This window comes from Pagrus pagrus, assembly GCF_965226575.1.
Source record: "Pagrus pagrus genome assembly, chromosome: 14".
NCBI lineage: Eukaryota > Metazoa > Chordata > Actinopteri > Spariformes > Sparidae > Pagrus > Pagrus pagrus.
Genome location: NC_140198.1, coordinates 20,796,992 through 20,823,772, shown reverse-complemented (window position 1 = coordinate 20,823,772; position 26,781 = coordinate 20,796,992). Strand labels below are relative to the sequence as shown.

At 42.1% G+C, this 26,781-nt stretch overlaps 3 protein-coding genes across 4 annotated transcripts; 2 read left to right on the top strand and 1 right to left on the bottom strand.

The window, feature by feature from the left end:
- The first annotated feature begins 1,002 nt into the window (after positions 1-1,002).
- ilk (integrin-linked kinase) lies at positions 1,003-9,148 on the top strand. Its single transcript, XM_084372787.1, has 13 exons — positions 1,003-1,140; positions 2,011-2,169; positions 4,008-4,173; positions 4,463-4,558; positions 4,755-4,851; positions 5,423-5,506; positions 5,594-5,679; positions 5,771-5,880; positions 6,900-7,027; positions 7,729-7,850; positions 7,989-8,088; positions 8,310-8,440; positions 8,616-9,148. Exons 2-13 carry the CDS (start codon positions 2,081-2,083, stop codon positions 8,763-8,765), a joined length of 1,359 nt encoding a protein of 452 aa, XP_084228913.1. The 5' UTR covers positions 1,003-1,140; positions 2,011-2,080; the 3' UTR covers positions 8,766-9,148.
- A 1,815-nt stretch (positions 9,149-10,963) lies between these two features.
- Positions 10,964-18,246, top strand: smpd1 (sphingomyelin phosphodiesterase 1). Its single transcript, XM_084373343.1, has 9 exons — positions 10,964-11,144; positions 11,319-11,569; positions 13,452-13,772; positions 14,068-14,348; positions 14,623-14,796; positions 15,093-15,264; positions 15,539-15,615; positions 16,591-16,736; positions 16,835-18,246. The coding sequence occupies exons 2-9, from the start codon at positions 11,366-11,368 to the stop codon at positions 17,251-17,253; spliced, it is 1,794 nt and encodes a 597-aa protein (XP_084229469.1). The 5' UTR covers positions 10,964-11,144; positions 11,319-11,365; the 3' UTR covers positions 17,254-18,246.
- An 80-nt stretch (positions 18,247-18,326) lies between these two features.
- tpte (transmembrane phosphatase with tensin homology) lies at positions 18,327-25,378 on the bottom strand. Of its 2 annotated transcripts, none has more exons than XM_084373066.1 (19): positions 25,010-25,378; positions 24,478-24,568; positions 24,294-24,374; positions 24,164-24,211; positions 23,904-24,065; positions 23,292-23,411; positions 21,599-21,698; positions 21,425-21,488; positions 21,224-21,288; positions 20,966-21,026; positions 20,804-20,885; positions 20,571-20,659; positions 20,358-20,419; positions 20,179-20,259; positions 19,370-19,475; positions 19,176-19,273; positions 19,004-19,099; positions 18,838-18,908; positions 18,327-18,761 (listed from the first exon to the last, which is right to left on the bottom strand). In XM_084373066.1, the coding sequence occupies exons 2-19, from the start codon at positions 24,522-24,524 to the stop codon at positions 18,659-18,661; spliced, it is 1,536 nt and encodes a 511-aa protein (XP_084229192.1). In that variant the 5' UTR covers positions 24,525-24,568; positions 25,010-25,378; the 3' UTR covers positions 18,327-18,658. The 2 variants fall into 2 exon arrangements, with proteins under 2 accessions (XP_084229192.1, XP_084229193.1); XM_084373067.1 differs by having other exon boundaries at positions 24,938-25,029.
- Between the last annotated feature and the right edge of the window lie 1,403 nt (positions 25,379-26,781).

Genomic DNA, 26,781 nt, shown 5'->3' with positions numbered 1-26,781 from the left:
CCTCCGGAGCAGCAGTACTCTCCAAGACATGTAAACACACTTTGATGTGGAAAACTGTTAGTTAGCCTTTAAGAAGTCGGAGCATTTTCTCAGTTCATAAAGGATTATGATTTTTTTTCTGTTGTTGTTTTTTACTCGATAGAAAGGGGATGAAAAATGAATCTGAAAAGTGAACCAAGTAACCAGAGCTGTCAGACAAATGTAGAGGAGTAAAAAGTACAGTACTCGTCTCTGAGATGTAGTAGAGAAGTATAAAGTTGAATAAAATGAAAATACTCAGTTAAAGATCAAGCACATTGAACTGAAGTGCAGTACTTGAGTAAATGTACTCAGTTACACAGTGATGGAAAAAAAAGTAAAAAGTACTGTACTTAAGTTCAATTTTAAGGTCGAGGCAACTATTGTCGCCTACGCTTTACTCACTACATGTATTAGATATCACGCTACTAGTGACTTTGCAGATTGCATGCTGCATCAGAGCCAAAGTAGCAGTTTTAATTAATTTCTTTTATCGACAATCACATTAAAAAAAAAATTTTAAAAAAGAAACACACTGATTTGGAGAATCAGAAAAATAGTATCAGATACAATAATGTGCCAGGCGAATCATCAGTTGACATATAGTATACAGCTGTGTACATACAAACATGTAAAAAATATGTAGGCTATAATTTACTTTTAATTTTTAGTACAGAAGAACATTTATTGCCAGAAAATGACTTGTGATACTTGAGTACATTTAATATCAGACACTCAGACTTTCACTCAGGTATTATTTTAATGGTTCACTAGTAATATTGTAACATCATATCTTTGCTTTTACTCTAGTATGACTTCTGAGCACTGGAGAAACGTATTCTCACTGTTAATAAATAAAACCTGCCCACATCCTTCCTCCACCTCACCTGACCTCGGTATTTTCGGCCCTGCATCGCGTCCAGCAGGGGGCGCTGCTGTGCGGGTGTCCCGGGACAGCGCCGCCAGTAGCTCCTCTGACTTCTCCCCAGTAGCCCACATCAGCTCGGAGGAGCGGGGCGTGGACTCAGCCCGACGGTTCTCTGCTCCTCTAGACTTCAGCAGACGAAGACTTTGGGGGAGAAAAAAAGGAACCGAGAGGAAAAAGCGATCGATCCGCAGCCGGTAAGAGTTTGGACAAAGTTTGTTTGGATGTTGAATTGTTCTGCTTCCGTTGGGGTCGGGGAGTTTTTTGGAGTGGATGTGTTGACTTTTTAACAATAGATTTCAAAGTGATCCAAGAGGCCAGCCCATCCGATTCTACAGAGGAAGATGAAGCCAAGGGGGAAATGTGGGAATGTACTTACGTACTTCATGATTTCATCACGGTGGACTCTTTGTCTTTGTGTGTCTTTGTGCAGCAGATACATCTAGTCTGCCTTTACAATGATTGTGTAGGAAATGTATGTGTATAAAGACAAAGGAGGGCCAGGCTTCCACCTGAGGGGATGTTTTTCCCATCACACATTTATTTCACATTATGAACCTAATGCAAGTCAACCTTCTCCTGAAGGCTCAGAGGACGGTGAGTGATGTCTGTTTACCTGCTCAGCCTGCTGGCAGATGCGCAGTGCAATAGAGTATACAATCGTTTATATTAAAGGAGCAGTATGTAGTTTTTTGTGGGAAAGATCTCCTTTGTGTTGTGTAAACAAACAAATTCAACGAACTCTTTGTTTTCATTACTGAGTAAACAAACTGATCTTAAAGGACAACAGAATTTCATACTGTTTTACTTTGTTTATATGTGGCGGACCCTGCCACTTTATACCTTCAAACAGTGTTCTGGGACCTTATTTTCCTCTGAGAACATTCAGTGAATTATAGATAAAATAAATAATTCTGAGCTTGTATTATTACCTCATTGATATCGTAAATATTAAAATTCTGAGTTTGAATTTCTTCTCCAAAACTACATAGTGCCCCTTTAACTTTGTTTATGAGGAAAAACCTTTGATATGCAGTAAGGAGTCCTTGTTTAACACCTCTTTGTAGGCTACATGTTCCTGATCTCAAAAGAGACTGAAAGAGCAACTAGTCAAGAGAGGCGGCCTGCAGCATAACCATGGATGACATCTTCACGCAGTGTCGAGAGGGGAACTCTGTGGCCGTTCGTCTGTGGTTGGACAACACAGAGAACGACCTCAACTTGGGGTGAGCAGACATCTGCACAGACTTTTATCTTCAGAATCTAGCTAGCCCTGTTTAAAGTCTGTACGGCCTCCTAATGATTGGAACTGACTTAATAGCGAGCGTACCACATTTGGTATGGTGGGCGAGGGGATTCCTTGCTGGTGCGTGTGTGTGTGTGGGTGTGTGTGGTCACATAGTTTCCATATTGTGCTCTCCCTGCATCGTCACATACTGCTGAGCATCACCCAGCGCCGGTAATTCCAGTCCAGTTTCTTTTTTTTCTTCTTTTTTTTTTTTTTTCCATTTTCGTCTTGGATCTCTCTTCTCATGATGTCATCCCCAAAAACTGTGTGTGTGTGTTTAAAAGCAGTGGGTGATCTGGGGAGGTTGCGCGGTGACATAAATGAGTCAGATGAGAGAATTTAGCCCTAAAACTCATCCTGAAAAGCACAGACTGATTTCAGATTATGATGTAATCATTGGGAGATTTATACTGATGATCAGACAAAACCACCACGTTGAAGATGCCGCCCTGTTCTTTCGGAACAATTTGTGACATGTTGTTTATTAAAAATCAACAATTAATCGATCCAAAGTACAAACTGTTAGACTGTATTTAAACTTGAATAGGATATTCAGAGCGCTTCTGCCTGTTTACATCATTTCCTTGCTGGAAGGGAGCTTGAAGACCTCACTGCTAAAGACCGTGGTTATCTCATTCTTGGGCCAGGCCATATATGTGCAGTTTGTTGACGTTGACTTTGACTGCTGCAGAGCTGCGAGCCAACCACGCAACAGCCAAGGCCATTTCCTCTGTTCAACTCCATACAGGGCCAGGCCAGGCCCTCGCTGACAGAGCCTCTCAGGCAGCATAGCTGCAGCCCCGCATAAACATCTGAGAGAGCAGACCAGTCATTATGCAGCCTGGAGGCCCTTTGCTTTGGCTGACTGAAGAGGCTCCACTGTGTGAACCAGCCAATAATGCGTTATAAGTGTTAGATGTTGGTGGGAAAGGAACTGAAATGCTTTTCCTTTCAATTTATGAAAAAAAAAAGTTCGGAGTCCCCCCGGGACAAACATTAAGTGCCATATCAGATCTCCCCCAGGATGTGTCTTCGAGCGAGCGACACAGGAAGACACAGGGCAAAAGAGAGAGGGAGAGAGAATGTGTAGCTGAGGATTCCACTGTGTATTTTCCGCTCTGTCATTCCTGAGTTTTTTTTTTCCCTCCCCCGTTACTTTTTATAGCACACAGTCAGGGTTGGTCAGACTATGAACTGTCTGTCCACAGCGCTGCCTCAGAATTGACAGAGAATGTGATGAAGTGCTGTTTCACTTCAGTGTGAGCTAGTAGTGCAGCTATTTCCTACAGGCTGAACAAGCCCTCCCGAGGTTGATTGGTAAACAGAGAGCGGAGTTTGCGGCTTTGCATGGGGCAGCGAGGAGCCACAGCAGCTGCCTTTGGGGTCAGCTAATGTAAATGGGGTCGCTTGGGTGAAGGGGCCAGTCACACGTAGGTGATATCTTGGCTCCTTGTAGGCTGCAGCAGTGCCATGTACGCTGTAGGTAGGCATTCCAGCTTACACGGACATATTCTATCTCTAGGCCAGCCGTCAGATGGGTTATAGGCCACCGGCAGCAGCGCGAGGAAGCATGTGCTTCAGTCTAAATAAAGACTGGTAGGTTGTGGGAACCTGTGTGTCAAAGAGAAAAAACCCACACAGATAGTGTTTTGTCAGCTGGGATATGCTCAGAGATCAGCCCCCTCCTACACACACTTCAAGTACGTCTCCACCGTGTAATAAAAAATATTCTAATCAGGTCATCACAGCAGGTTTAAAGATTGATTGTCGTTTCAGTGATGACCACGGCTTCAGCCCACTCCACTGGGCGTGCAGGGAAGGGAGGAGCGGCGTTGTTGACATGCTCATCATGAGAGGCGCTCGGATTAATGTGATGAATCGGGGAGACGACACCCCATTACATCTCGCCGCCAGTCATGGACACAGAGACATCGTGGCGAAGGTACACACACTCAGGCATAGTGTGGTGACATCTGGACCTGGTGCACAGGTCCTCTACAGGTCCTTCAATAGTGACACACACATTACATCTAGTTTTTATTTATCCCTCTACTGTAATAGCCACATTCCTACAGAAAACCTACCTCTACACAGAACCACACATATACTACTTACTCTTAAAAAGCATTACGTTTAAGTATCTGATGCCTGCAGACAAGCTGGGTGCACGTGTTTACTCTCAATACTTCCTCTGCTGTACAATTCTTTCACTTTATGACCTGCGATGCCAGCTGATTCAGTGCAAAGCCGACCCTAATACAGTCAACGAGCACGGGAACACGCCGCTCCACTACGCCTGCTTCTGGGGCCAAGACGAAGTGGCAGAGGTACAGTGCAACGATACACCCGCAGACACCGCACTTCCTCTGGCACAATGTGTTGGCTGTAAAGGCCCTCTTCTGGGGAGAAACAGCCACTACAGTGCTTTGCAAAGCAGTGGTACTCTGAACGCTCCCAGTGCCTGTGCTTTTCATAACAAAAACCTATGCTTGAAAAAACATATTCTAACTCTTTTTTTTTTAGGACTTGGTGACCAGTGGTGCCCAGGTGTGTGTGTGTAACAGATATGGACAGACACCTCTGGACAAGGCCAAGCCTCACCTAAAACAGCTGCTGCAAGGTTCGACCTCATCTGTGGGCGTGTTAAAGGTCCCATATTATGCTTATTTTCAGGGTCTTACTTTTATTTTAGGAGTCTACTAGAAAATGTTTACATGCTTTAATGTTCAAAATCACACTATCATTTTCATACAGTCTCTTGACCCTCGGTCTGAATGCTCCGTTTTAGTGACTATCTTCTTGAAAAGCCCAGTCTGCTCTGATTGGTCAGCTCTCACAGGCCAGAGCACGCATGGCCCACAAAGTTGGCTGTGGTGGGGATGTGACTGAGGGCAGTGAATGTATAATTGTGACATCACAACCTTACGGAAGTCCTGACGGCTCATTTAAATGCACAGTTTATGAATAGAGGCCGTGTGCATTTGTCCATGGAGTTTCACAGTATTTATATAGCACTTGGGGTTAGGGTTAGCACCTGCTTTGCTAGGGTTGGACAGGAAATCTCACTTTTCTCTACAATATGGGACCTTTAACACCTCAACACTCTATTTCCTATGAAAAGAAAAATCATTAAGTTGGCACAATTATTAAGAATCACCATTTAATTTTTGTGTCGTTACTCCTGTTTGTAGAAAAGGCAGAGAAATTGGGCCAGAGTATGACCAAAGTCCCTTATAAGGAAACTTTCTGGAAGGGCACCATGCGAACACGACCTCGTGAGTATTCATGTCGTAAAAAAGGAAAAAGATTCATCATATCAAATACGGACATTTGGTTGTTTATTCACGTTTTGGCTCTTTCAGGCAATGGTACCCTCAACAAGCAGGCCGGTATTGACTTTAAGCAGCTTTCGCTCCTGGCAAAGATCAATGAGAACCAGTCTGGAGAGGTCAGTTGAACTTTACCGCTTGGTCAGGTCTTTTATATTTATTATTTTTCAGCTCCTTGGGTGTTTAATCGACTATGTGCTCTGCATGCAGTTATGGCAGGGGCGGTGGCAGGGGGATGAGATCATCGTGAAGGTTCTGCAGGTGAGAGACTGGACCACCAGGAAGAGCAGAGACTTCAACGAGGAGCATCCGAAACTCAGGTAACCCACACATCAGAGCTCTGACAATGACAAAGTGTTGTGGTTGGTTTTCATTTAGCTCATCAGTCTACGGGCATTTGAATTGACTGTGGCGTCTTGTAAACACAGTGCTCGGACGTGATTGATTGATGGCTTCTTGTGCAACGAGACAGAGGGGTTTTAATTTGAGAGCTCAAGCAGATGGGTTTTGGCTGGTGTGGTGAAGAAGTTGTTGGCAACTGCAATGTGAAAAACAAATTCCATAAACCTCCGTCCATCGTAGTGAACATGAACCCCATTGCAACATGACATTTGAAGTATGTGCAGACAATTTAGTAAGTTGGTATGAGCTTGTTAGGACTTGTTCAGCAGGGCCCCCCAAAAGGATGTCGGCTTTCATTGTTGACATATTTGTGAGTGTGTTACATCCAGAAGGAGAAACTCAGGAGCAGGAATTTACTCAGAAATCGCCTATCTGGGTCTGGTTACTCAAAATACATAACAGTGAATATCAAACAAGCAAATGAAAGAAGGAATATTAGCAAATTAGCAAAGTTGTATTATTACCACCAACTTCATTAAGTGATGGAAACAACAAAACCTTAATAGGGCAGAAATGTGAGGAACCTTTGAGCAGCAGCTTGGCAGCAGCGTGCTTTCATGTTGGCTTCAGTTCTTGTTCTCTTTCAAAAAAAAGGAAGCACGCACAAAAGTACGCATAAAGATCCAGAGGCAACATATCATCTGACATGTATTGCCAAAATGAAAGGGCTTCAGATGCTGAAAGAGCTTGGCTAACTTTAAAGGGCCCAAGATTGTACAAATTTGTGTAATCACACAGATTGCCTGAAGAGGTTTCTTCATGCTTTCATGTTTTTTTTTTCAGTTGGGCGTCCTCACACTCTGAATTTGTTCATTCCTTATCATCTGAGAAAGACACATTTGCTCTTAGAATAATTACTTCTTTAAATTTTTTTCCCTTCTTTTTTGTGAAAATGAAAAATCTCACACTTCCCTCTCGTCCTGCCGTGTCTCGATAGGATCTTTTCTCATCCTAACATTCTGCCTGTGCTTGGGGCGTGTCAGGCACCTCCATCCCCTCACCCCATCATCATCACCCACTACATGCCATACGGATCCCTCTTCAACATACTCCACCAAGGCACCAGTAAGTAGTTTGCATTTATGTATATATATAAATGAAAATCGCTGATTTGCCTCAAAGGAGACCTATTATGCTTTTTCAGTTTTTTTCCTTGTCTTCTTTTCTCTTGTGCATATAAGAGATCATGAAAGTTAAAAAGGTCAAATTGTGCACCAACAGAAGCTCCTCTCTCCCACGGAAAACACTGCTCCTGAAATGCCTCATCACTAGTCCCGCCTTTAATCCTGTGACTTTGTGACTTCAGGCTACGTCAGAATCACACATTTGCACAATTTATGCCTAGCAGCTAGTTTGACATGTAAGAATTGATTTAGCACAGCTGCTCTGTAGTTGTTAGCGGTGCTGGGTCAGGCATGTGTGAGCTAACCAATCATAGGGAGACTGGGTATAAAGGAGGCGTGGCCTTAAAGAGACAGGAGCAGAGCCTTTCAGGCAGAGGGGGAATACAGTGCTGCAGCACTGGACAGTATGAGAAATCTGATTTTGGGGTATTTAAGCATTTAAAACTATTCTAGAAGTGACCCAAAATAAAATTATAAACCTGAAAATGTGCATAAAATGTTTCCTTTAAAGTCTGTTTCAGCTCCAAAGACCTATGGCTGAGGATTACTACTGTAGCTATAGATGGAGCATCACACACCCATCTTAACTTTTGACTCTTGCCTCCTTTCCTCCTCTGCCTTCTTCTTCTGTCCCTTCTTCAGCTCTGGTGGTCGACCAAAGCCAAGCGGTGAAGTTTGCATTGGACATTGCCAGCGGCATGGCTTTCCTCCACACCTTAGAGCCAATGGTTTCACGGCTTTACCTCAACAGTAAGCACGTCATGGTAAGACGCTGCTGTACTGTCTTTAAGCACTGGTGTATGATCAACCACAACTATAAACTAAACAATTTGAGTCTGTTATTGCTACTAACTAAGGTGATGCCGACTCTCTACATGTTTGATAATGTGATTAATTTGCAGATCGATGAGGACATGACAGCCAGAATAAGCATGGCAGATGCCAAGCTCTCCTTCCAGTGTCCTGGTCGTATGTACTCTCCAGCATGGATGGCCCCTGAAGGTATTTCTTTGTCCTCCCTGCTGCCTACTTCCTCCCCCTATCATGCCTCCTTAGACTCTATGAGTCATCCAGTAAGGAACGTGCTGCACTGTAGGCCTATAATTTAATCCCAGTTCAGTGGTAGTCATGCTGTTCATCTGGTGTGTTGCCCATGTTACAGAAACCAAACAAACCCGATGGCTAATTTGGTTTATGGTTTGACTCGTCCCTCTTGTTTCCAGCCCTGCAGAAGAGGCCTGAAGACATCAACAGAAGATCTGCTGACATGTGGAGCTTCGCAGTGTTACTGTGGGAGCTGGTTACCAGAGAGGTCCCGTTTGCTGACCTCTCACACATGGAGATAGGCATGAAGGTAAGTGGCCGCAAGTATTCATCCACCCACAGGCTCATAATGTATTCACATCCACATCTCTGTATCTCTTGGACAGACTGCACTGGATATCATACCTTCAAAACATCCTGAAGGTTGTTTTTTTTTTTTGCATGTTGACAGCAACTTTGTTTCTCGCCTCCCCCTTGTTGCTCAGGTGGCTCTCGAAGGCCTTCGGCCGACCATTCCACCGGGGATTTCACCTCATATCTGCAAGCTGATGAGGCTCTGCATGAACGAAGACCCAGCCAAGAGACCCAAGTTCGACATGATCGTCCCCATCCTGGAGAAGATGCAAGACAAGTGAATGCCTTCACAGCATTTTGTACACTCCTCTTACTATGCTTTTTTAAAATCATCAAACCACTCGTTATCCTCACTTCATTCATGTATCTGCTAAGCCACTGTAAATAATGTCAGAGACCACTTCAGCCACACAGTTCAAACAAAAACTATTACATTGCTTTTCTTGTATAATTTAAATTTGAGGTATAAATGTTCTTTAGCCTGACTCTGATGCTCTTTTATTATGGCTGAAATATGATCACTGAGATATCAGTAAGCAAACATGTTGATCCGGTGTGGATTGTGTTCAGTGATGAGTCAGAAAACAGATCCAAAGAAATGTGTATAGAAATGACGCTTTTATACACATTAATGCAATAAATGTTTTATATTTATGAAGAACAACATCTGTCTTTTGTGCAACACTTAATGCTCAAATCAGTTAACCAAAAGAAATTCTTAGTACAAGAAAGTGGTGTTGAGATGATTCAGTCGTAAGTTTGGTTGTTTGGTTGCAAATTTCCACTGATGAAGGCCACAAGATGGGGCTAAAAGCTCCAGAACATTTTAAGGACTAAGATTTTTTTGTCTATTATTTCCAAGGTCAATTGTGAATCATCAGGCTCAAGTCACAGGCTATGATTGCAGATATTACTGGCTACCACTCACTTCACACTAGAAGCGGTTGAACTACAACAAAGCTACCTAAGGAGGAAATCAATTTTGGTACACTAAAGCCACTAAAGCAAAGTAGTAGTTCAAACTACTTTGAAAAAAAAAAAGTTGACAGTGTACATGTGATATGAAATTATAACAAATTACAATCCAAAAGAGTCACATACCAGCAAAAAATGCAACTTTATTGAGTTTACTGCACAAATGTGCCAACTTGTTCACAGGCTGTACATAAACCAAAGCGATAACAGACCTCACTGTTCATGGGAATGTGCACGAGCAGGTGGGGTCGTTGCTGTGGGCATCGGCTGGCTTCACCATAGCAGCACCTTCTCTGAACATTAGTTAGCAATGATGGGTACTTATGACTAATTGGCACCTAAGACATTCAAGATTTCCTTTCCATTTGCAATGATGGAATGTCACAGAGTACAGATACTCAAGTACAATTTAGAGGTTCTTGTACTTCATTTGCATAATACCTTTCTCTGCTACTTTATACTTCTATATTCTACTATATTGTTCTTTTTACTCCACTACATTTATCTGATAAAATTAGTTACCAGTTACTTGCTGATGCGGTTTGCATCAGAGCCAAAGTGGCGCATTTTTAAATTAATTAATTTTATCGACAAGATAAGAAAAATAAATACACTGATTCTGGTAATGAGAACAGTGCTGAATGTTAGATCCAATATATGCATGTATAATATACTTTTACTTGTACTTTTGATACTTAAGTACATTTAATATCAGATACTGTAAGACTTTTACTCAGGTGCTATACTTATAGGCAGTGTTGGGCAAGTTACTTTCAAAATGCAATATATTACATATTACTAGTTACCTTCATTTTTAAAGTAATATGTTACAATGATACTGTCTGCGTAGAGTAATAAATTACTGATAAGACTACTTTTTAGTTACTTTCAACAACCGATATAGAACAATTAACTAGCCTGGATCTTTTTAAATAAAGGAATGGCCTTGGACACAGGGATGAGCAAAGGAACAGACAGGAGTATTTTTAATTGTAGGCTCAGTCATGTGAAACACAGTAGACCTATACTTTCTATAATGTAGCCTATAATGACACGATAAGACAAAATCTTTTTATTATAGTCCACAGAACAAGGAATGCATGGACATATGTGATTCAGGGATTAATTTAAAGTGCCATCGGTGGACTAGGCTTCATCATCATCATCATCAGGGTCATGTTGGTGCAGACGATTCTTAAAAAAACAAAAATAAGCACTTTAGTAGTAGTAATATAAGCCCCAACACTACGTATAGGTGACTTTCACTTTTTTCCAAAGTTATATTTTAACATTATGTCTTAACTTTTACTCAAGTATGACTTTTGGGTACTTTTCTACAGTAGTTAGTGGTGATCTACAGAAAAAAAAACATGGCCATGCCATTACCAGCCGATTAGGTGATCAAACAGTTGCGGTCTGTTACAATCTGCTCTGAGTAAAGAAAGAGGAGGGAAAGAAAAAAAAGGGGTTGGACACGTGATGAGTCAGCTGACTGTCCGTGCCTTTCACAAGACGGAGCGGTGAGGCTCACTCAGTCACACCACAACAAGCTGTGAGCTGCACACCGAGCAGCGCCCAGGAGGAGACCAACAAGGGGACAGCCACCTCGTCTCGCCGCACTCTGAATCTCCTGACCCGCCTGTGTCCACCAAACCCGGCGGAGGACGACGACGACGACATTTTCGGTCGGTACAGTTGCAAATAAAAGAGCAGCTAGCTTGCTAATTTGTCAGCACAAAGTTGGTAGCTGTTACATTTCTTCATGTGTCATTTCTTCTAAGTGTTAAAACAACAACCGCCGAGTGTTACTTCCGTGACGGTGTGTTCACGTCCCCCCCCCTCCTCCTCCCCACTCACAGGCTGCCAACGCTCAGTCCTCGGAGGACACCTGCTGCCGACCAGCACCATGAGGCTCCCCGCCCTGCTGATAACCTTCACCGTGCTGCTCACGTCGACGCTGCTCGGCTCCTGTCACCCAGCACCCACCTCAGAGCAGCAGGGGCTGGTGTTCATCCAGCAGCTCAGCCAGCGGGAGGTCGGCTTCAGCTGGAGAAACGTCTCCTGCTCCTTGTGCAAAGCCGTTTTCACCATCCTGGACATCGCCCTGCTGGTAAATGTCTCAACACGTCTCTTACTAAAGAGGATGCTGGTGCAGTGAACAACTGTCGCCTAACAGGTCTACATTATACATGATCTTTAATTCCGTATAACAAGAAAAGCTCTTTTGTTTGTTACTTAACCAACCAGTTAGTCCAGGAAGACAGATCTTTTTAACTGGAGGCAAACAGTACAGAAATGTATGCAAGTAATGGGGGAAAAAGAAGAAACTCAATATGCAATGGTGCATTTAGGGGAAAAAAAGAAAAAAAGGGCACACCCAGATCAAACTAATGGTTTAAACAAGGTGGTGACTGATGCGGCTTTTTCAGGGCTGATACCGATTATTACAAATCAAGGTGGCTGAAAACAGATATTTGGAACCAATATTAATTTAATCTTTGTGTTAAAATGTCGACCACCCGGCAATGAAATAAACCTACGTCCAATTTACTCAAGCACTGTTCTAAAGTACAACTTTGAGGTACTTTACTGCTACTTTTTTCTTCCTCTCCACTTCATTTAGTTACTAGTTAGTTTGCGGATTCAGATTATTCAGAGGTTATAGGTTTTTAATTGTGACGTGTTACCAATCAGATAGTGTTGTGGAGGGGACATTGTGTGAGAGGATGCTGCATCACAGCCAAAGTAGCAGTTTCTTATCAGCAATCTGACAGAAAAATCACAGATACCGATAACTGGAAAATGCTGAATATCAGTATAACCCTACTTTAAATCCTGCTTTCATGAAGTGTGCATTGTTCATTTTAGGTTGCAGCTGTTTAGAGAGGTGTTGTTTCAACATTACAGTCACTCCGGAGGCTGTATTTTTAGGTGATGCTGGATGGCGTTCGTTATATTGAGAGGTGTTTCTACTATCTGCGATCTTGTCCATCGTGATCGTAGACTACACCTCTGTACAGCCTCTGAAATAAAACTGAATTGACACCACCTCTAACCCTGTTTCTGCAAAACGAAACATTTTAAACTTCGTGAAGGTTGGAGCCGAGATCAAGATATACGCAAGTGTCAAAACGACCCTGATAAAGATAACTGGGGGTAGCGTTGTTCCTTTTTCTCTTCTCCGTTCTGTTTATAACCAGTTGACGTGTCTGACTTCCTCCATCTGCTTAGGTGTCAATGTTGTTAATGTTTTCATTTTAAAAATATTGAGTTCAACACAATTTATTCATTTAAAAGTTGTGATGTGAGAACAGTCATGTAAAGACAATAATGTGAGTGATTCAGATCCTGTTGCTCAGTGCAAACATACTTCTTTCAGATCATATTGAATACAAGGTCAACACCAATTAGGGATGCAACGATTAAGCGGTTTCACTATAAATCACAGTTTAAAATGTCATGGTTTTATAACTGAAGGCTCAGCTACACCTTGTTTCTGTTCACTCTCAAACAGGGACATTAAGGTACATATTCTTCCTACAAATAAGAATCTAACAATTGTTGCATCCCTAACACCAATTGTACAGTGACCAACTTACACAGGGTCACTCAAGTTCGCAAACGAATGTGGCATGTGACACTAAGGCCCCGTATTGAGACTGTCCGGTTCTTGTTCTGCCACTTCAAAAGTGTGTTTTTAGCTGATTTAGCATGAAAACATCTTGATCATATGGTCTCTTGGTTGACCTAAGGTGCTCCCTTTGTCCGCTAGTCACAGCCGTTGACCTGAAACACGGGATTTCAGATTCCTTTTTCTTCTTAAAATAAAAAGTGCAAATATAACATGTGAATGCTGCCAACATTCAGGAAGTGTGACCAATGTCATGCATTATATTCTGGTCTAGTCAGTAGGAATTATGGACACATTTTTCAGGAAGTTTGTGGTCAGTCAGTTAAGCATTTTTTCCTGTTCTGCCTTTCTTCTCTCCCAGAGCGACACAAATGAAGAGCGAGTGGCACAGGCGGTAGGCGAGGCGTGTATCCGTCTCCATCTGGCTGACGAGGAGGTGTGTCGCCAAATAATCGAGTTGTTCAGGGACGACTTTATCCGGGCTCTGCAGCAGTCCCTCCTGTGGCCCTCTGAAGCATGCGCTCTGCTGGTGGGGCCTTCCTGTGGCAAATTTGACATCTACGCACCCTGGAACATCACCCTGCCGAAGGCCCCAAAGCCCCCTGTGACACCACCCTCTCCTCCCAAACCTGGTTCTCCACAGAGCAGGGTCCTGTTTCTAACCGACATCCACTGGGACCAGGTGAGTGTGTGGGCTGTGGAGAGAAAAGAATCACCCCAAGTCCAGATTGTTTTTTATAAGTTTGATAACTCAAAGTTTTTCAACAAGAAATTGTGTGCAATAGATGCAGTGTCATATTGATAGTGGACAGCTGATATTCAACCTCTGTGTTCAGGTCATACAAAGACACAAGGTTGAAGTTAATGATTTGCCTGAAAGAAATGTTGCACTTTTCCTAGGAAATTTCGAATGACTAACCAGAAAACAGTAGGCTGAATTCGGTCACCTGACTGCTTTTAACCATCTCCACTGACAGGAATATCTGGCCGGCAGCACTGCAGACTGCAAGGCCCCTCTGTGTTGCCGTAAAGATTCTGGTTCTCCCAGCTGGAGGCGGAGGGAGGCTGGCTACTGGGGAACCTACAGTAAGTGTGACCTGCCGCTGCGGACGGTGGAGAACCTCCTGGAAAACGCTGCCACAGCCGGACCCTGGGACTGGGTCTACTGGACCGGAGACATACCGGCGCACAATGTTTGGTCTCAGACCAGGAAACAGCAACTGTCGGCGCTTTCAGTCATCTCCAGGCTCATCCACAAGTAATTAGTGTTTGAGTTTTTTGGTGCAAGATAAGAACATAATTGGGCCATTCACTCATAAAATTGTGGTATTACTGCAGATTTACCAGCGCCCACTTAGCTGTCAGTGTAGTTTTGTAGACTGCTGCTATTGGACTTTGGATTTTACCTCAAAATGGCCTTGTACTCTGACTCCAAATGTTGATAACATTCAGGGTGCTCTTGCTGCTGCTTTGGTCAGATGTTTGTCATGTGATACCTGGAACTGATCCTCTTAATCCTGTCTTCTGTCCAGACACCTGGGACCTAATGTGACGGTTTACCCTGCCATAGGGAACCACGAGAGTACACCAGTGAACAGCTTCCCACCGCCTTTTGTTCACGGCAACAGATCTTGCACCTGGCTCTACGATACAATGGCAGAGGAATGGGCACCGTGGTTACCAGAGCAAGCTTTGAAGACTTTGAGGTTCTTGATATTCATGTTTTTTTATTCTATCCAAATGTGTATGGGTGTTGATGTTATTGTTTAGGTCAGGCCACCCTGTATAGAAGATGTATGTCTTGTTAATAAAAAATAAGAAGTAAAAGAAAGCAAATATTTAGAAGTAGGAACTGTGTTTTTAAACAGAAGTGGTCCCTTTTGTTTTCAGCATATTGTTCCCTAGAAACAGTAGATGGTTTGGAATTTTTTTCATGAGTGATCCCAGAGATGGAAATTCCCTTTCTGAATCCTTCTGCCATGTTTTTTGGTTTTATTGTCAGATATGGAGGATTCTACACAATGGAGATTCAGCCTGGTCTAAGAGTGGTCTCCCTCAACATGAACTTCTGTGCTCGAGAAAACTTCTGGCTGATGGTGAACTCCACCGATCCTGCTAACCAGCTGCAGTGGCTGGTCCATACACTCCAGGCCAGTGAGGACAAGGGAGAGAAGGTGAGTCGAGCAGCGAAAAACAAAAGCTGAAAGAAGAATTTGGGTCAGTTTGGTCACGTCACATTGTAAAGCTAATAAAACAATCGGTGTGGTTTAAATGAGGCTCGGGTTCACGTCCTACCTCAGTCACATGCATCATTGTAGATGTTGATAATGACTTTCTCATTTGCTTCCCTTTTAACTACTGGTGCTGGGCACGAGATGGCAATAAAAAATATTATTTTATGAGGGCAATAACCGTCCTCTACGTGATGTCATTGTCTTGTTTATGTAGGTACATATCATCGGTCACATCCCACCTGGACTGTGTCTTGGCAGCTGGAGCTGGAACTACTATCACATTGTCAACAGGTAGCCACACTGATCATTTAAACCTAAAGATGCAGACTCCTAGAGGTGTTAGAAATGGAGGCTGTACATCAATGTGTGTCTTTACACACATTGATGTACAGGAGGGTACATAAAGATGGTTTAAGGTTTCTTGTTAATGTGCCACTTTCAGCTGATGTCTCTTTTTTTAAGTGTGATGCCAGTATATGGTATTCAATCCAGATTATCGGTAGGATGGTTCTCTTTGTATAAGTGCAGATGTAAAGATAATTATAGTCAGTTAAATATGTGGTTGACTTTCTTACCAGCAGTGCTTCTTTCACTTCCTCTTTTGTTTGCAAGGCAGAATCTTGTGTGGTGTTGTGTATCTGCTTTACTTAATGAATATGCAAGTTGTTTAGTTTTTTTTTTTTTTAAAGGTCAGTGTCCAGTGGTTAGAGTTGCATGTGGCACACTGACTTTTTGCTACCTACAACTTGTATCCTCTCTCTCCCTTGTTTTAAAGTCCCCTTCTAGTCAAAATTGTCTTTCTTTGTTCCTGCAGTTGAATGTTTGAGCTTCACTGTGCTGAATGACGTCTGTGCAGAGCTGTACTTGCATTCTTTACTGTGTAAATTTTCTCTGTGCTCTTTGAAAATCTTTTTTTTTTTCCTCAAGAGCAGGCCTGCGAGCATGATTTGTGACATCAGTTAGTTTTGAAAGCCAATCTTGGTCCAATATTCCTTGTACAGTGTGAAGTGGAAACTTGAAGTTTCCAATGTGCATGCACTGATAATAGACTTTACAGTGAAGTAGGAGACATCTTGTGCACAGAAGTTAAACTTGTCAAATGCAAAATATTTGAATATTCATATATTCTGGAATTTCTAATATTGGGAGAATGAGTAGGTGCCACTTGAAGGATTTTAATGTGGTAATTATGCTTATTTTCTTTCTGCAAAAACCATGTCAGAATTTTTATGCTTGGAAGGGTTATTTTGACTTTTTTTTTAACAGGTATGAAAGCACAATTACAGGACAGTTTTTTGGCCATACACATCTTGATGAGTTTCAGATGTTTTATGACGAGGCGACCATGACACGCCCACTGGGAGTGGCTTTCATCGCTCCCAGTGTCACTACTTATATTAATCTTAACCCAGGTGAGTTCATTTAACTAGTTTTCCCAACATTTCAGAAGCAACACAAATATTGGTAAAGAAAAAACTAAATCAGTATTTTTATTTTTTCCTCTTTCCAGGTTATCGTGTCTACTATGTGGATGGGAATTACCAAGGAAGCTCTCGACTGGTGCTCGACCACGAAACCTACATCCTGAACCTCACGGAGGTAAACCACAGGCCAGAGGCACCAAACACCCCAGAGCAGGACCCCAAATGGACACTGTTATATCGTGCCACCAAAGCCTATGGTCTGACCAGTCTCTTCCCGTCCAACTGCGACGAGCTCTTGCAGACCTTAATCAAAGATGACCGGGCCTTCCAGAAGTTCTGGTATTTCAGACATAAAGGACACGTGTCGGAGCCCTGCAAGGAGACGTGCAAAACTTCGATGCTCTGCTTTCTGCGAAGCGGGCGGTACGATGAGCTGGAGCAGTGCGACCTCCTCAACGGTTTTGGAGGAAATTTGGCCCGGGCTGCCAGAAGAACCCTTTGTTGACCTTTAAATGTGGACTGAATGTCTGTGCGGGGAGGGGGGGAAGCAATGACCAAATATGATACTGAGCTGAAAAGTTTGTCCTGTTGCTGGTTGGTCAATGAAGACTGTTCTATCGAGTTCTGTTATGCCTTTTTCTTGTCAGTGATGTTTTACAAAGACATCAGATTGTGATCCGTAGCCTGCCTTGGGTGTGTCAACAGCTGTTTTGTAACAGTTGTGTAAAGACTGCTTGAAACTGTTCTGAAAGATGTTGTGCAGTTCTGCTGTACTGGGTGCCTTGTATCAGAGAGACTGTTAAGCAAATCCGTACTTCACAATAATGTTGCAACTTTTTTTGCTTAAATGTTGTTCTGCTAAGGAATCGCTCGAACAATATGTCGAAATTATTCCTTGTGTCAATGTCCATGAGCATTTTCAGGATAGGCTTTATAAAATCCCAAAGTTTTCATCAGATTGTGAAACAAAGTAAGTGTTTACATTAAAATTTGTCAAACTATCTGTCCTTTTCACCTGTCCCACCAGGCAATGTGAACATAGCTTTTGCTGAGATTTGAGGATGATAACTTATTGAATCTGGTGGATTTAGATCTCAGCCATCACTTCTCAGGTTGGAGCTTTGCAGAGTTGCTACATGGTACACTGTCATCACTTAATTGTGATAGTCCTCAGTCAGTTTGTATGTGAGGATTTAGGTCAGTTTGTAAAGTATCTACCTTAGTGCGCCGGACTATCTGATTCAGCAAAGAGGTTGGCAAAGCTGAATGACTAACAGTATTCTAAATCTGCACTTTAATTCTTTGTTGGATAGTTCACGTTTAGGTTTAATAGAAACAAGCTCGATAGACCAGACCCCAAAGTGTGATGAGCATGGGACGAGTTTGAGATCTTGATCTATGTGACCTGCGGTGAAACATGAGCATGACAAGTAATGCAACTTGTAAAATGAGCAATAATTTACAGACTGTATAAATTGTGAATAAAATATATATCTGATACTTGTGTCAATTTGTTTCATTTGTAGTAGTTTCAAATGGAGTAAATACTCTGGATGAAATCATAGCAGCACTGGGAAGTAAACTTGGTATGTACACTAACATTTTATTTTAGGACAACCAACACGGTCCTACACACAGACAGATAGCAAATGATTCGCTGGAAGACATGACAAGTATTTTCACATATCATCCTTATCAATTTCAGTTGAAGTGCCATGACTCAGAGCAACTCTGCAGTCTACAGGATTTGACTTGGTGGTTGAGCCCACTGCATTCAACAACATTTGAACATAAGAAATTTAATGCCTCTCGTTAATTTTGAGTTAGTGTTCAATCCACCAATTTCTGCTCACCATCCATCATTAAAAGTAAAATTGAAACAAGCCCTTGTGTCCCATTCAGGGCTTCTATTACGGATCTGAGAAGAACATGGTGACACCAAAGTCCTCCTTGTACAGGTCCCAGGTCTTGGGTTTGTGCGGGTTGTCCAGCTCGTCCCTGGGTAGAAATAGCCTGTGGAGAGTTTGGAGGTCAGCTCGAACGTGAAAGCAGAATATGAAACTTTGAGTCAAATGCTACAGAAACATACTTGTTATCCTCTATGAAGGAGGTATTGAACCAGAAGTAGAACGGAACATCTTCGTATCCTTTTGGCAGACCCTAAAGAGGAAGATGAAAAGAAAGTGAATCATAGGCTCAGGCTAAACCCCAGCTTTCCATACATGGTTAAAAAAGGTGTATAAGCATGCACTCACGGCACTTGACTCAAACATGACCTTCACGTCCCCCTCAACCACAGGCCCATTCTGCAGGCTGATGACTGCAGCATTGCTGCCCACATCAGGGAACACCTTTAAACACCAGAGAAGTGTTAATCACCCGTTCAACAAATGAGTCGATGTGACCTGATGAGTGTGTGAGACTTACTGTGCAGTTCTCCTGTTTGGCACACACACACTGAAACACCAGCTCTTTCTTCAAAATTATCTTCACCTTCAGATCGCTGCCATCACCTTTACCCACACCTAGGTAAGAGCGTAAAAAGCAGATATGAACACGGACATGGAGAGAAATATAAAGGATAACAGTTATTGGAGTGTCGCTGGTTTGCTGGGTTTCACCTGCTATGGAGTGGATGCGGATGCTCTTGATTGTGAGGCTTTTAGGTGGAGGCAGCTGTCTGCTGAACTTGGACTTCATGATCTCGTAGTACCCCACGTACCGGCTCTGTGGTTTCACAGACACAACAGAGTTAAAACATCTAAAATAAGGTTTTATGAGGAAATCTTATATACATTTTATCAACTGATAATCAATTCAAATCTTAATCGCACAGTTCAGCCAAAAATCTAAAATACATATTCCTCTTACCATTGATCCTTCTAGATTGTTTTGATGCGAGTTGCCAAGTTTTGGGGATATGGGTCATAGAAATGTTTGCCTTCTCTTGAATATAATGGCACTAGATGACACTCAGCTTGTGGTGCTCAAAAAGCTCAACAGCAGTGTCTCATGACCCGGCTACTCATGCTAATCCACAGTCCTTGTTGTGAGCAGTTTCATGTAAGGACCATTTTCTTTCGCCAGAAACCACAAGGACACATGGTCAAGAGGCTCATGCTTGTGACAGTGTGGGATGTAAACAATAGGGTAGCTAAGTTGCTAACCAAACAATCTGGATGGATGAACAGCACTACAAATATGAATCCTCTATAAAGGAGATATTCACACACATCACACACAGCTGATAATAGTTTAGACTCCACACTCCACTGCTACAGTTTATTTTTTGTCCACTGGGAGGCGCCCTTCAGCATTATTTCTAATTCTACACAAAGTGGCCTTGAGTGTAGATGGCAACATTTCACACTAAATGCCACTATCAAAACATAGTCTCTGTAAGTTTGTCCCCTCGGTGGCTTGTTCTCACTTGAGAGGGGGTCTCCACTCCCTGAAACTTGGAGCTTCGACTCTTGTCTGTCCTCCTCTCACCAAAATAGTCCAGACTTTCCTGGTAGACAAACAAAAAGGAATCACAGTTTGGCTAGAAAATGTTTTACCAATTCATTAACACTTGCTTGGACTAACATCAAAATTAAAGAGATATACCTGTGCACTCTCAGACTGGTCACTGTCGATGAGCCAGGTGCAAATCATAGTACCGGTGCGTCCTGTAAAGAGAATGGTAGTATATTGTCAGTAGAGGGTAAACTATGAGTGAAAGCTGCACCTTCTCAACAACTGTGCACTTAACAAATGCCTTCGTTCAACTCAAATGAAACACAAAATGATAATGAAACAAGTCACAATCTTTGGCATCACCTTTCCCTCCTTTACAGTGGATAGCGATGATGTTTTGGGGATCAGCAGACATCCACTCCCTCACGTTTGCTGTGTATTTCAGCATGTCCCTGAGACAAAGACAAAGACAAAGACAAAGACAGGCTAGCAGGCCCTCTTGTGTAGCTGTTATCTAAAGTGCTCCAGGATAATTATTACAAGTAAAAGTGAGACGTGACACAAAATGACACATCACAGCAGAATGTGTGACTCACTCCAAGGAGGGGACGTTGTGATCGTCAATGAACACGCGCTCGACCTTGTAGTGGAAGAACTGAGGGTCGTAGCCTTTCTCACCTGAAAACAAAATCTGACGTTTGTGTATTTCTACATAAAAAGGAATGCAGAACATGTGATGTGAGGCGTTGCCAACTTACTGCAGAGGTTGTAAACTTTATAGTGGCCTTCATGTTTAGTGTCTAAGAACCTTGCTACTTCCTGCACAAAAAAGAAGAGAAATAGGTTACACCTGTGTGCATATGTGCGTACACTTAGAGGTCCAGTTTTTGTTGGAAGTCCCTTGTGTCAATGGATGGATTAGTTTTGAAATTGATGAGTTTAATTCAAGTGAAAGCAAGTGAGTGATGAAAGTAGGCTCATTTGATATGCATGTACCCAGTTTGTGTCAGACTCACCCTGATTGGATTCCTGTAGAACGACTGCTTCCCAGAGGAGGGGAAGGACATGGCGATGACACGGTCTAGAGAAGAATGGTGCAAAAAACATTCCACTTCATAAAGGGTGTGATTTTTAGTAATCCATTTGGATTGTACTTTCTGACATGCATGTATGGTGTTTTTTTTTCTTCTTTGCATTATACCGCATACAACAACTACCTGTGACATAGGTGAGGTCAAGGTCAAATCCATCCTTCTGATAACGCCGCTTGTTCTCAGAAACCTGAGAAAGACGATAAATCAATCATCAAGAAGTAGCAGACAGCTTCTCTTTTGATGCCAACTCTAATTCCACACAGGGGTGAACTTTACTACATTAGGTGATGAGCTTACCATCCTCCTTGTGACCTTCTCCAGCTCTTTCTTCTGAGCTGCCAGTCTGAAAACCCTCACCAGGATTATTATTCTCAGGAAACGAAGAAATGTCACCACCCTGATGAAGAATGAATGAATAAACACATCTTAACAGCACTGAGAGAGAATAATTCACCCTACATTTTTATAAGGCATTCTTTAAAAAATTTAAAACAATAATAAGGTCCCTCTATGTACCGGGGGGGTGACGTTAGAGGTGGGCACTATGGTTGAAATCAATTTACATAACTGATCAGTATTTTTAGATATCACAATTAAATACTCTTCTGCTTGATATGAAATGTCCGGAAAGAAGAACTGTATATCACAGCCTAACAGTATCATTCTGAAATATATCCACTGAGGCAATAGCATTAACGGTAAACAGAGCTCCCAAAGAAAAACTATTATTTTTTGCTTTATTTAAAAAGGCTCTACTGTACAGTAGGCTAAGCCACACAGTTGTATATGCATTCGATAACAGTCTTAAAGGCCCTGTACACCTGCGCAGGTATTTTCAGTTCCCCTGGCTGGTTGGATCTATAGCCAGGTGGAGTAATCTGGGAATTACATGATGTAACCAAACTTGATGGACTAACAAAAAATGACACAGGTGTAAATTGTCACACCCTAACAGGTGCAATGAAATTAACAAGAGAATGTGGGAAATGTTAATAACTGTTTGCATAGCATAGCATAGCATAGCATAGCACTGTTTGTACACAGTCCTGGGAAGAGGTCTAATCAGGCAAGATAAATAAAAATCCCTGTGTGGACGGACTATAAATCTGTTTGAGGATCATTATTAATGAATTATGGTACTCTGCTAAACCTACTTATTGTATATCAAAATTCAAATCCGCCTCCAGAGCCCATAGAGATGCCATGCATTATATTATTTATCCACTCCAAACAAACCAAATGTCTAACTGAATGGTATCGGCCATTACATGCCCTTTAGGGTACATTCAGATGAAATCCGGTGGTGCGGAGAAATGCTGCAGGCTTGTGCGGCAGTGTCACTCCATGGTCCGTGTGTGTGACATGTTGGGAACCCCCGCTGATCAGTTTGCCAAAAGGAAAAGCTGCTATGTTGTAATGCTACTAGCATGCTGGTTCTACTTGTGATTGGTTTGTCCTAATGGATGGATTAAAAATAATAGTTGGGATGCGAGGCAGATCATTACTGTGTGTTTTAAACTGGGGCACAACACCAAACAGAGTGATCACAAGTGAAACGAAGCACTACACAGAGAAATGTCTGTTGTGTTCCCTCTGTAGCATTTAGCCATGCTCAATAACATGCCGAGCTCCTGACCCCTTCAACTCTGCTTCTGATTTGCCGTCATGCTTCTGTCACAGCAGGTTAAGCATGCAGTCCTCCAGTGATCATCGGCACGCCAAACTGAGCGAATATACATGACACCTGACGTTACACTCCACTGTGGTTTCGGTCGTTCATGCTGAAGAGTGTCTGATCGCAAGCTTATATGATTGGCCACTGCAGCGTGACGTCGGGCTGTGTTTCTGTAAAAGCTGAGTCAGCTTCAACTGTCACATCCAAAACACACTACCCCCATTAAAATGACTGGGAAAACCTGCGTTATCGCCGCACCGCCTGTTTTGATATGAGTCCAGCCTTATAGCTGGGTATGCAGGAGAAAGAAGGTACCTGGGGATGAGACTGGTTCCTGTCAGGTCAGAGAAGGTGTAGACCATAGTGACCACCAGCGTGATCACCACAACACAGGCATCTATGATGTTCAGCTTGGAGCTGAAGTAAACTTTGAACCTGAAAGACAGTTAATTAAACAAAACATGAGACAATTAACATGCTGCAGAGAAAACTACATCATGCAACCAATGGTATGTGCCTTAATCTTGATTAATTAGTATGACAAAACTAGAAGAGAAAGTCAGTGACAGCTGTACTAGAGCTCTGAGTCATTATGTTTCCCAGTGACCAGTCCGAAACATGCCATACATTTCCTGTCCAGCTTCCTCTTCACAACTTCCTGTTTAACGGTTAATCAGTTGATTTATGCTGACACAGGACTGTGGGAATGTTTGCATCACTCTTTTAAAGCATTTCTTGTTCTCACTTTCACAAGCAAGCAGTTGCAGGGGGGAAATGCAGTTTCCAATATCTGAATCCTGTATTAACCCCCCACTAACAAAGCCTCAGCAAATAATTAACATTACAAGCTTCACAAAGGTAAGATTTAACAGAAGGCTGTGAGAAATTTATAAGAATACATTCGATTGCACAAGTGCACTCACTCACCCCTCCACATAGACCCGCATGAGCACGTCAATGAGAAAGAAGAACGAGATGATGAGGGACACGGCCTCTATGGCATCTCCAACCTCTCTGCTCCTGGCTGGCAGGGAGAGGTCCACAATCACCAGCACAAAGTCCACAAAGATCAGAATCACTCCAAATATACTGGAGGGAAAAGACAGACAGCATCATCAAACACTACCAGGCGAGGAGAACCATGATTGGCAATCATCTCTCTAGGTGACCCTCCAAAACACACTCACCGAAATCCAAAGGACATAACAAAAGGTGCTATCTTCCTCCGTATATTGCTGCAAAGGAGGAGACAGTGTACAGTAATCCATGGAATCAAATATGCCGTATCGTCTGCAGTCACAAAGTGTATATACTTACTGGTACATTGTGTCTGGTACCACGCTCTCATCCTTCCCATCATCAATCTCCACTGTAGCATCCTCCATCTTTGCAATGTTTCTAACACAGACAAGGAAAAGACAGGCAACATAAACAAGATCAGATCTTCACAAATGGTCAGATTGAAAGACACGAATGAAGCCACAACAAACAGCCATCTCACCCATTCACACCTGAATCCGACCCTGGATTGAAGTGGACAGAGGACATGGTGTGTGTGTCTCCCTCCTCGCTTTGTTCCCAACTTGTAGTCTCTGCAGTGCAAAAACATTAAAAAACTCCCTTGCTGAGCATGTTGTTCCAATGTTACAGACAGGAAAGAAATACCAGAGGACAAAAACTTAAGGAGCTCTGAAATACTACGTTAGTGTTGCACAGAAATACTTCAAAAGACAGAAACACTTAAAAAGTCAGGAACACTTTTATCCTGAAAGTCTGATCAGCATCCAGGAGCTCATTAGCCTTCAACTAATCACCAGTGTTGTGATTAGACGCTGATGCGAATCCAACAAGCGAGGAATTAGCAGCCAAGTGAAGGAAGTGCCCGGGAATCATTATTACCTCGACAGAAACATGAAAACAACTCCCCACTTCCCTCCCACAGTCCTCCCCGCTCCTCGTACCGTTTGTTTACACGTTGACACCGAAATTAGCTCGAACCCTAAAAACTAGCTAGACCCGCAGCGGCTGCTTACCGTGCGGACAGTCATCCGTGAAACTCTACTTTGACTTCGTCTTGTGACTTCTTGTGAGGACAGAGGAAGACAGTTCAAAGGTTAACCGGGTGGATTTTTTCTCTCTCTCTCTCTTCATCCACTATTCCGTCGGGTTTTTTGCAGACGTAGCGGTTTCAGACTTCCTGGAGCTCTGTGGAAAAAAAAAAAAAGAAAGAAACGCTCGGTCCTTTTTTCCTTGTTACTCTACTCATCTGTCCTCTTCAGCTGACTGGGCCCGATCATAACCTCCGTGTAACTGTTACAGAGCTGCTTAGCTGCTAGCACCAGCTTTAAAAGTGAGCCAGCAGGCAGCTGTGGTGCCCTCACACCTCCTCTCTCCTCCTCTCTTCTCCTTTCCTCTCTCTTCTCCTTTCCTCTCTCCTCCTCTCCTCTCCTCTTCTCTCCTCTCCTCTCTTCTCCTTTCCTCTCCTCCCTCCTCCTTTCCTCTCCTCCCTCCTCCTCTCCTCTCTGCCACATCTGCTTTTCATTAAACATACATTCCCAAACCAACCAGTCCTCTAAAGTTACTGCTTTCAGCTTAACCAAAGCACCAAGTGGTGTAAAGTAACTAAGTGCATTTACTCAAGTAAAAGTACTTGTACTTGAGACCCACTTTAATATTTCCAGTGTATTTCAGGCCATTATCTCATAGAGGGAACTTTAGGGGGATGTATGTGGAATGCAATTTAAGTCAATATTAAATAAATAATTACTTAAATAAATACATATGCCTATTAAATAAATTCTGATTTAGTTTTGAAAATGAAAACATTTTTATTGCTTGAACTATATTGACTCATTTATATATTTCAGGTTCAATTTATCTATTAATATATTGTCTTATATAACATAAGTAATGCACCACTTTCTAATCCAATATATATGCCTATTATCCCAAAAGTGCCACTCTGCAAAATGACTTCCTGTGTTTCTTAGTAAAAAAAGTATTTACATTTTGAATGCAGGACTTGGTTCATGGTATTTTTTCCACACAGTAGTGCTCTTTAAGTAAAACATATCACTTCTTCCATCCCGGATTGAATTTAAGTCCACATTAAAGTTGGAAGACACTGCAAATAGAAGCAAAACAATAGCAGGCTGTAACACCAATGATACACTTAAAACACTCATTTTCAACCTTAAAAAATATGGTTAAAAAAATGACATTATAAGACAAAGTTGCTAAAAAAAAAGATACAGTAAAAAATGTAGCTCATAAACACAGTAACTATTGTCAAAATACTGTATATGTCAATGAAATCACTAACCAAAAACTAACACAAGGGGGAGCCAAATATACATCACACGTTCAACCTTAAAAACGTAGTGGTAAAATGCAATGGAATAATTAATATAACAGAAAAAATGTATCTTACACACAATAAATATTGTTCAAATATATGTCAGTAAAAGTATAAAACATTATTAATATGATTTACGGCTTTCTGGATCTTTCAATTGTTGTTAGAATAAAATAATTATATCACACTGAAAAGTTTGGAACGTGACAGCACAGATATCAAACACTGAGCCTATACATGCAGGCAGGAGCACAGGCACAAAATAAAAGAAATAAGTTCATGTATAAATAAGTAAAAAAAAAAAAAAAATGGATAAGAGAAATAAGCTCCATATAAAGCCAGCAGTTTAATTAAAAGGTATAACTACATATATGAACAAATACATCAATAAACATACAGTACAACAAACAATAAATATAGGAGTTTATTTCATATAAGGCAGATAAGGCA

Coding starts and splice junctions, on each gene's coding strand:
- tpte (XM_084373066.1), bottom strand. CDS start 24,524: ATGTCCTCTGTCCACTTCAATCCAGGGTCGGATTCAGGTGTGAATGG. Junction 24,375..24,477: donor TCGGATTCAGGTGTGAATGG/GTGAGATGGCTG, acceptor TGTCTGTGTTAG/AAACATTGCAAAGATGGAGG. Junction 23,412..23,903: donor ATGCGGGTCTATGTGGAGGG/GTGAGTGAGTGC, acceptor ACTGTCTTTCAG/GTTCAAAGTTTACTTCAGCT.
- ilk (XM_084372787.1), top strand. CDS start 2,081: ATGGATGACATCTTCACGCAGTGTCGAGAGGGGAACTCTGTGGCCGTT. Junction 7,851..7,988: donor TCAACAGTAAGCACGTCATG/GTAAGACGCTGC, acceptor ATTAATTTGCAG/ATCGATGAGGACATGACAGC. Junction 8,089..8,309: donor AGCATGGATGGCCCCTGAAG/GTATTTCTTTGT, acceptor TCTTGTTTCCAG/CCCTGCAGAAGAGGCCTGAA.
- smpd1 (XM_084373343.1), top strand. CDS start 11,366: ATGAGGCTCCCCGCCCTGCTGATAACCTTCACCGTGCTGCTCACGTCG. Junction 11,570..13,451: donor TCCTGGACATCGCCCTGCTG/GTAAATGTCTCA, acceptor CTTCTCTCCCAG/AGCGACACAAATGAAGAGCG. Junction 16,737..16,834: donor TTATATTAATCTTAACCCAG/GTGAGTTCATTT, acceptor TCCTCTTTCCAG/GTTATCGTGTCTACTATGTG.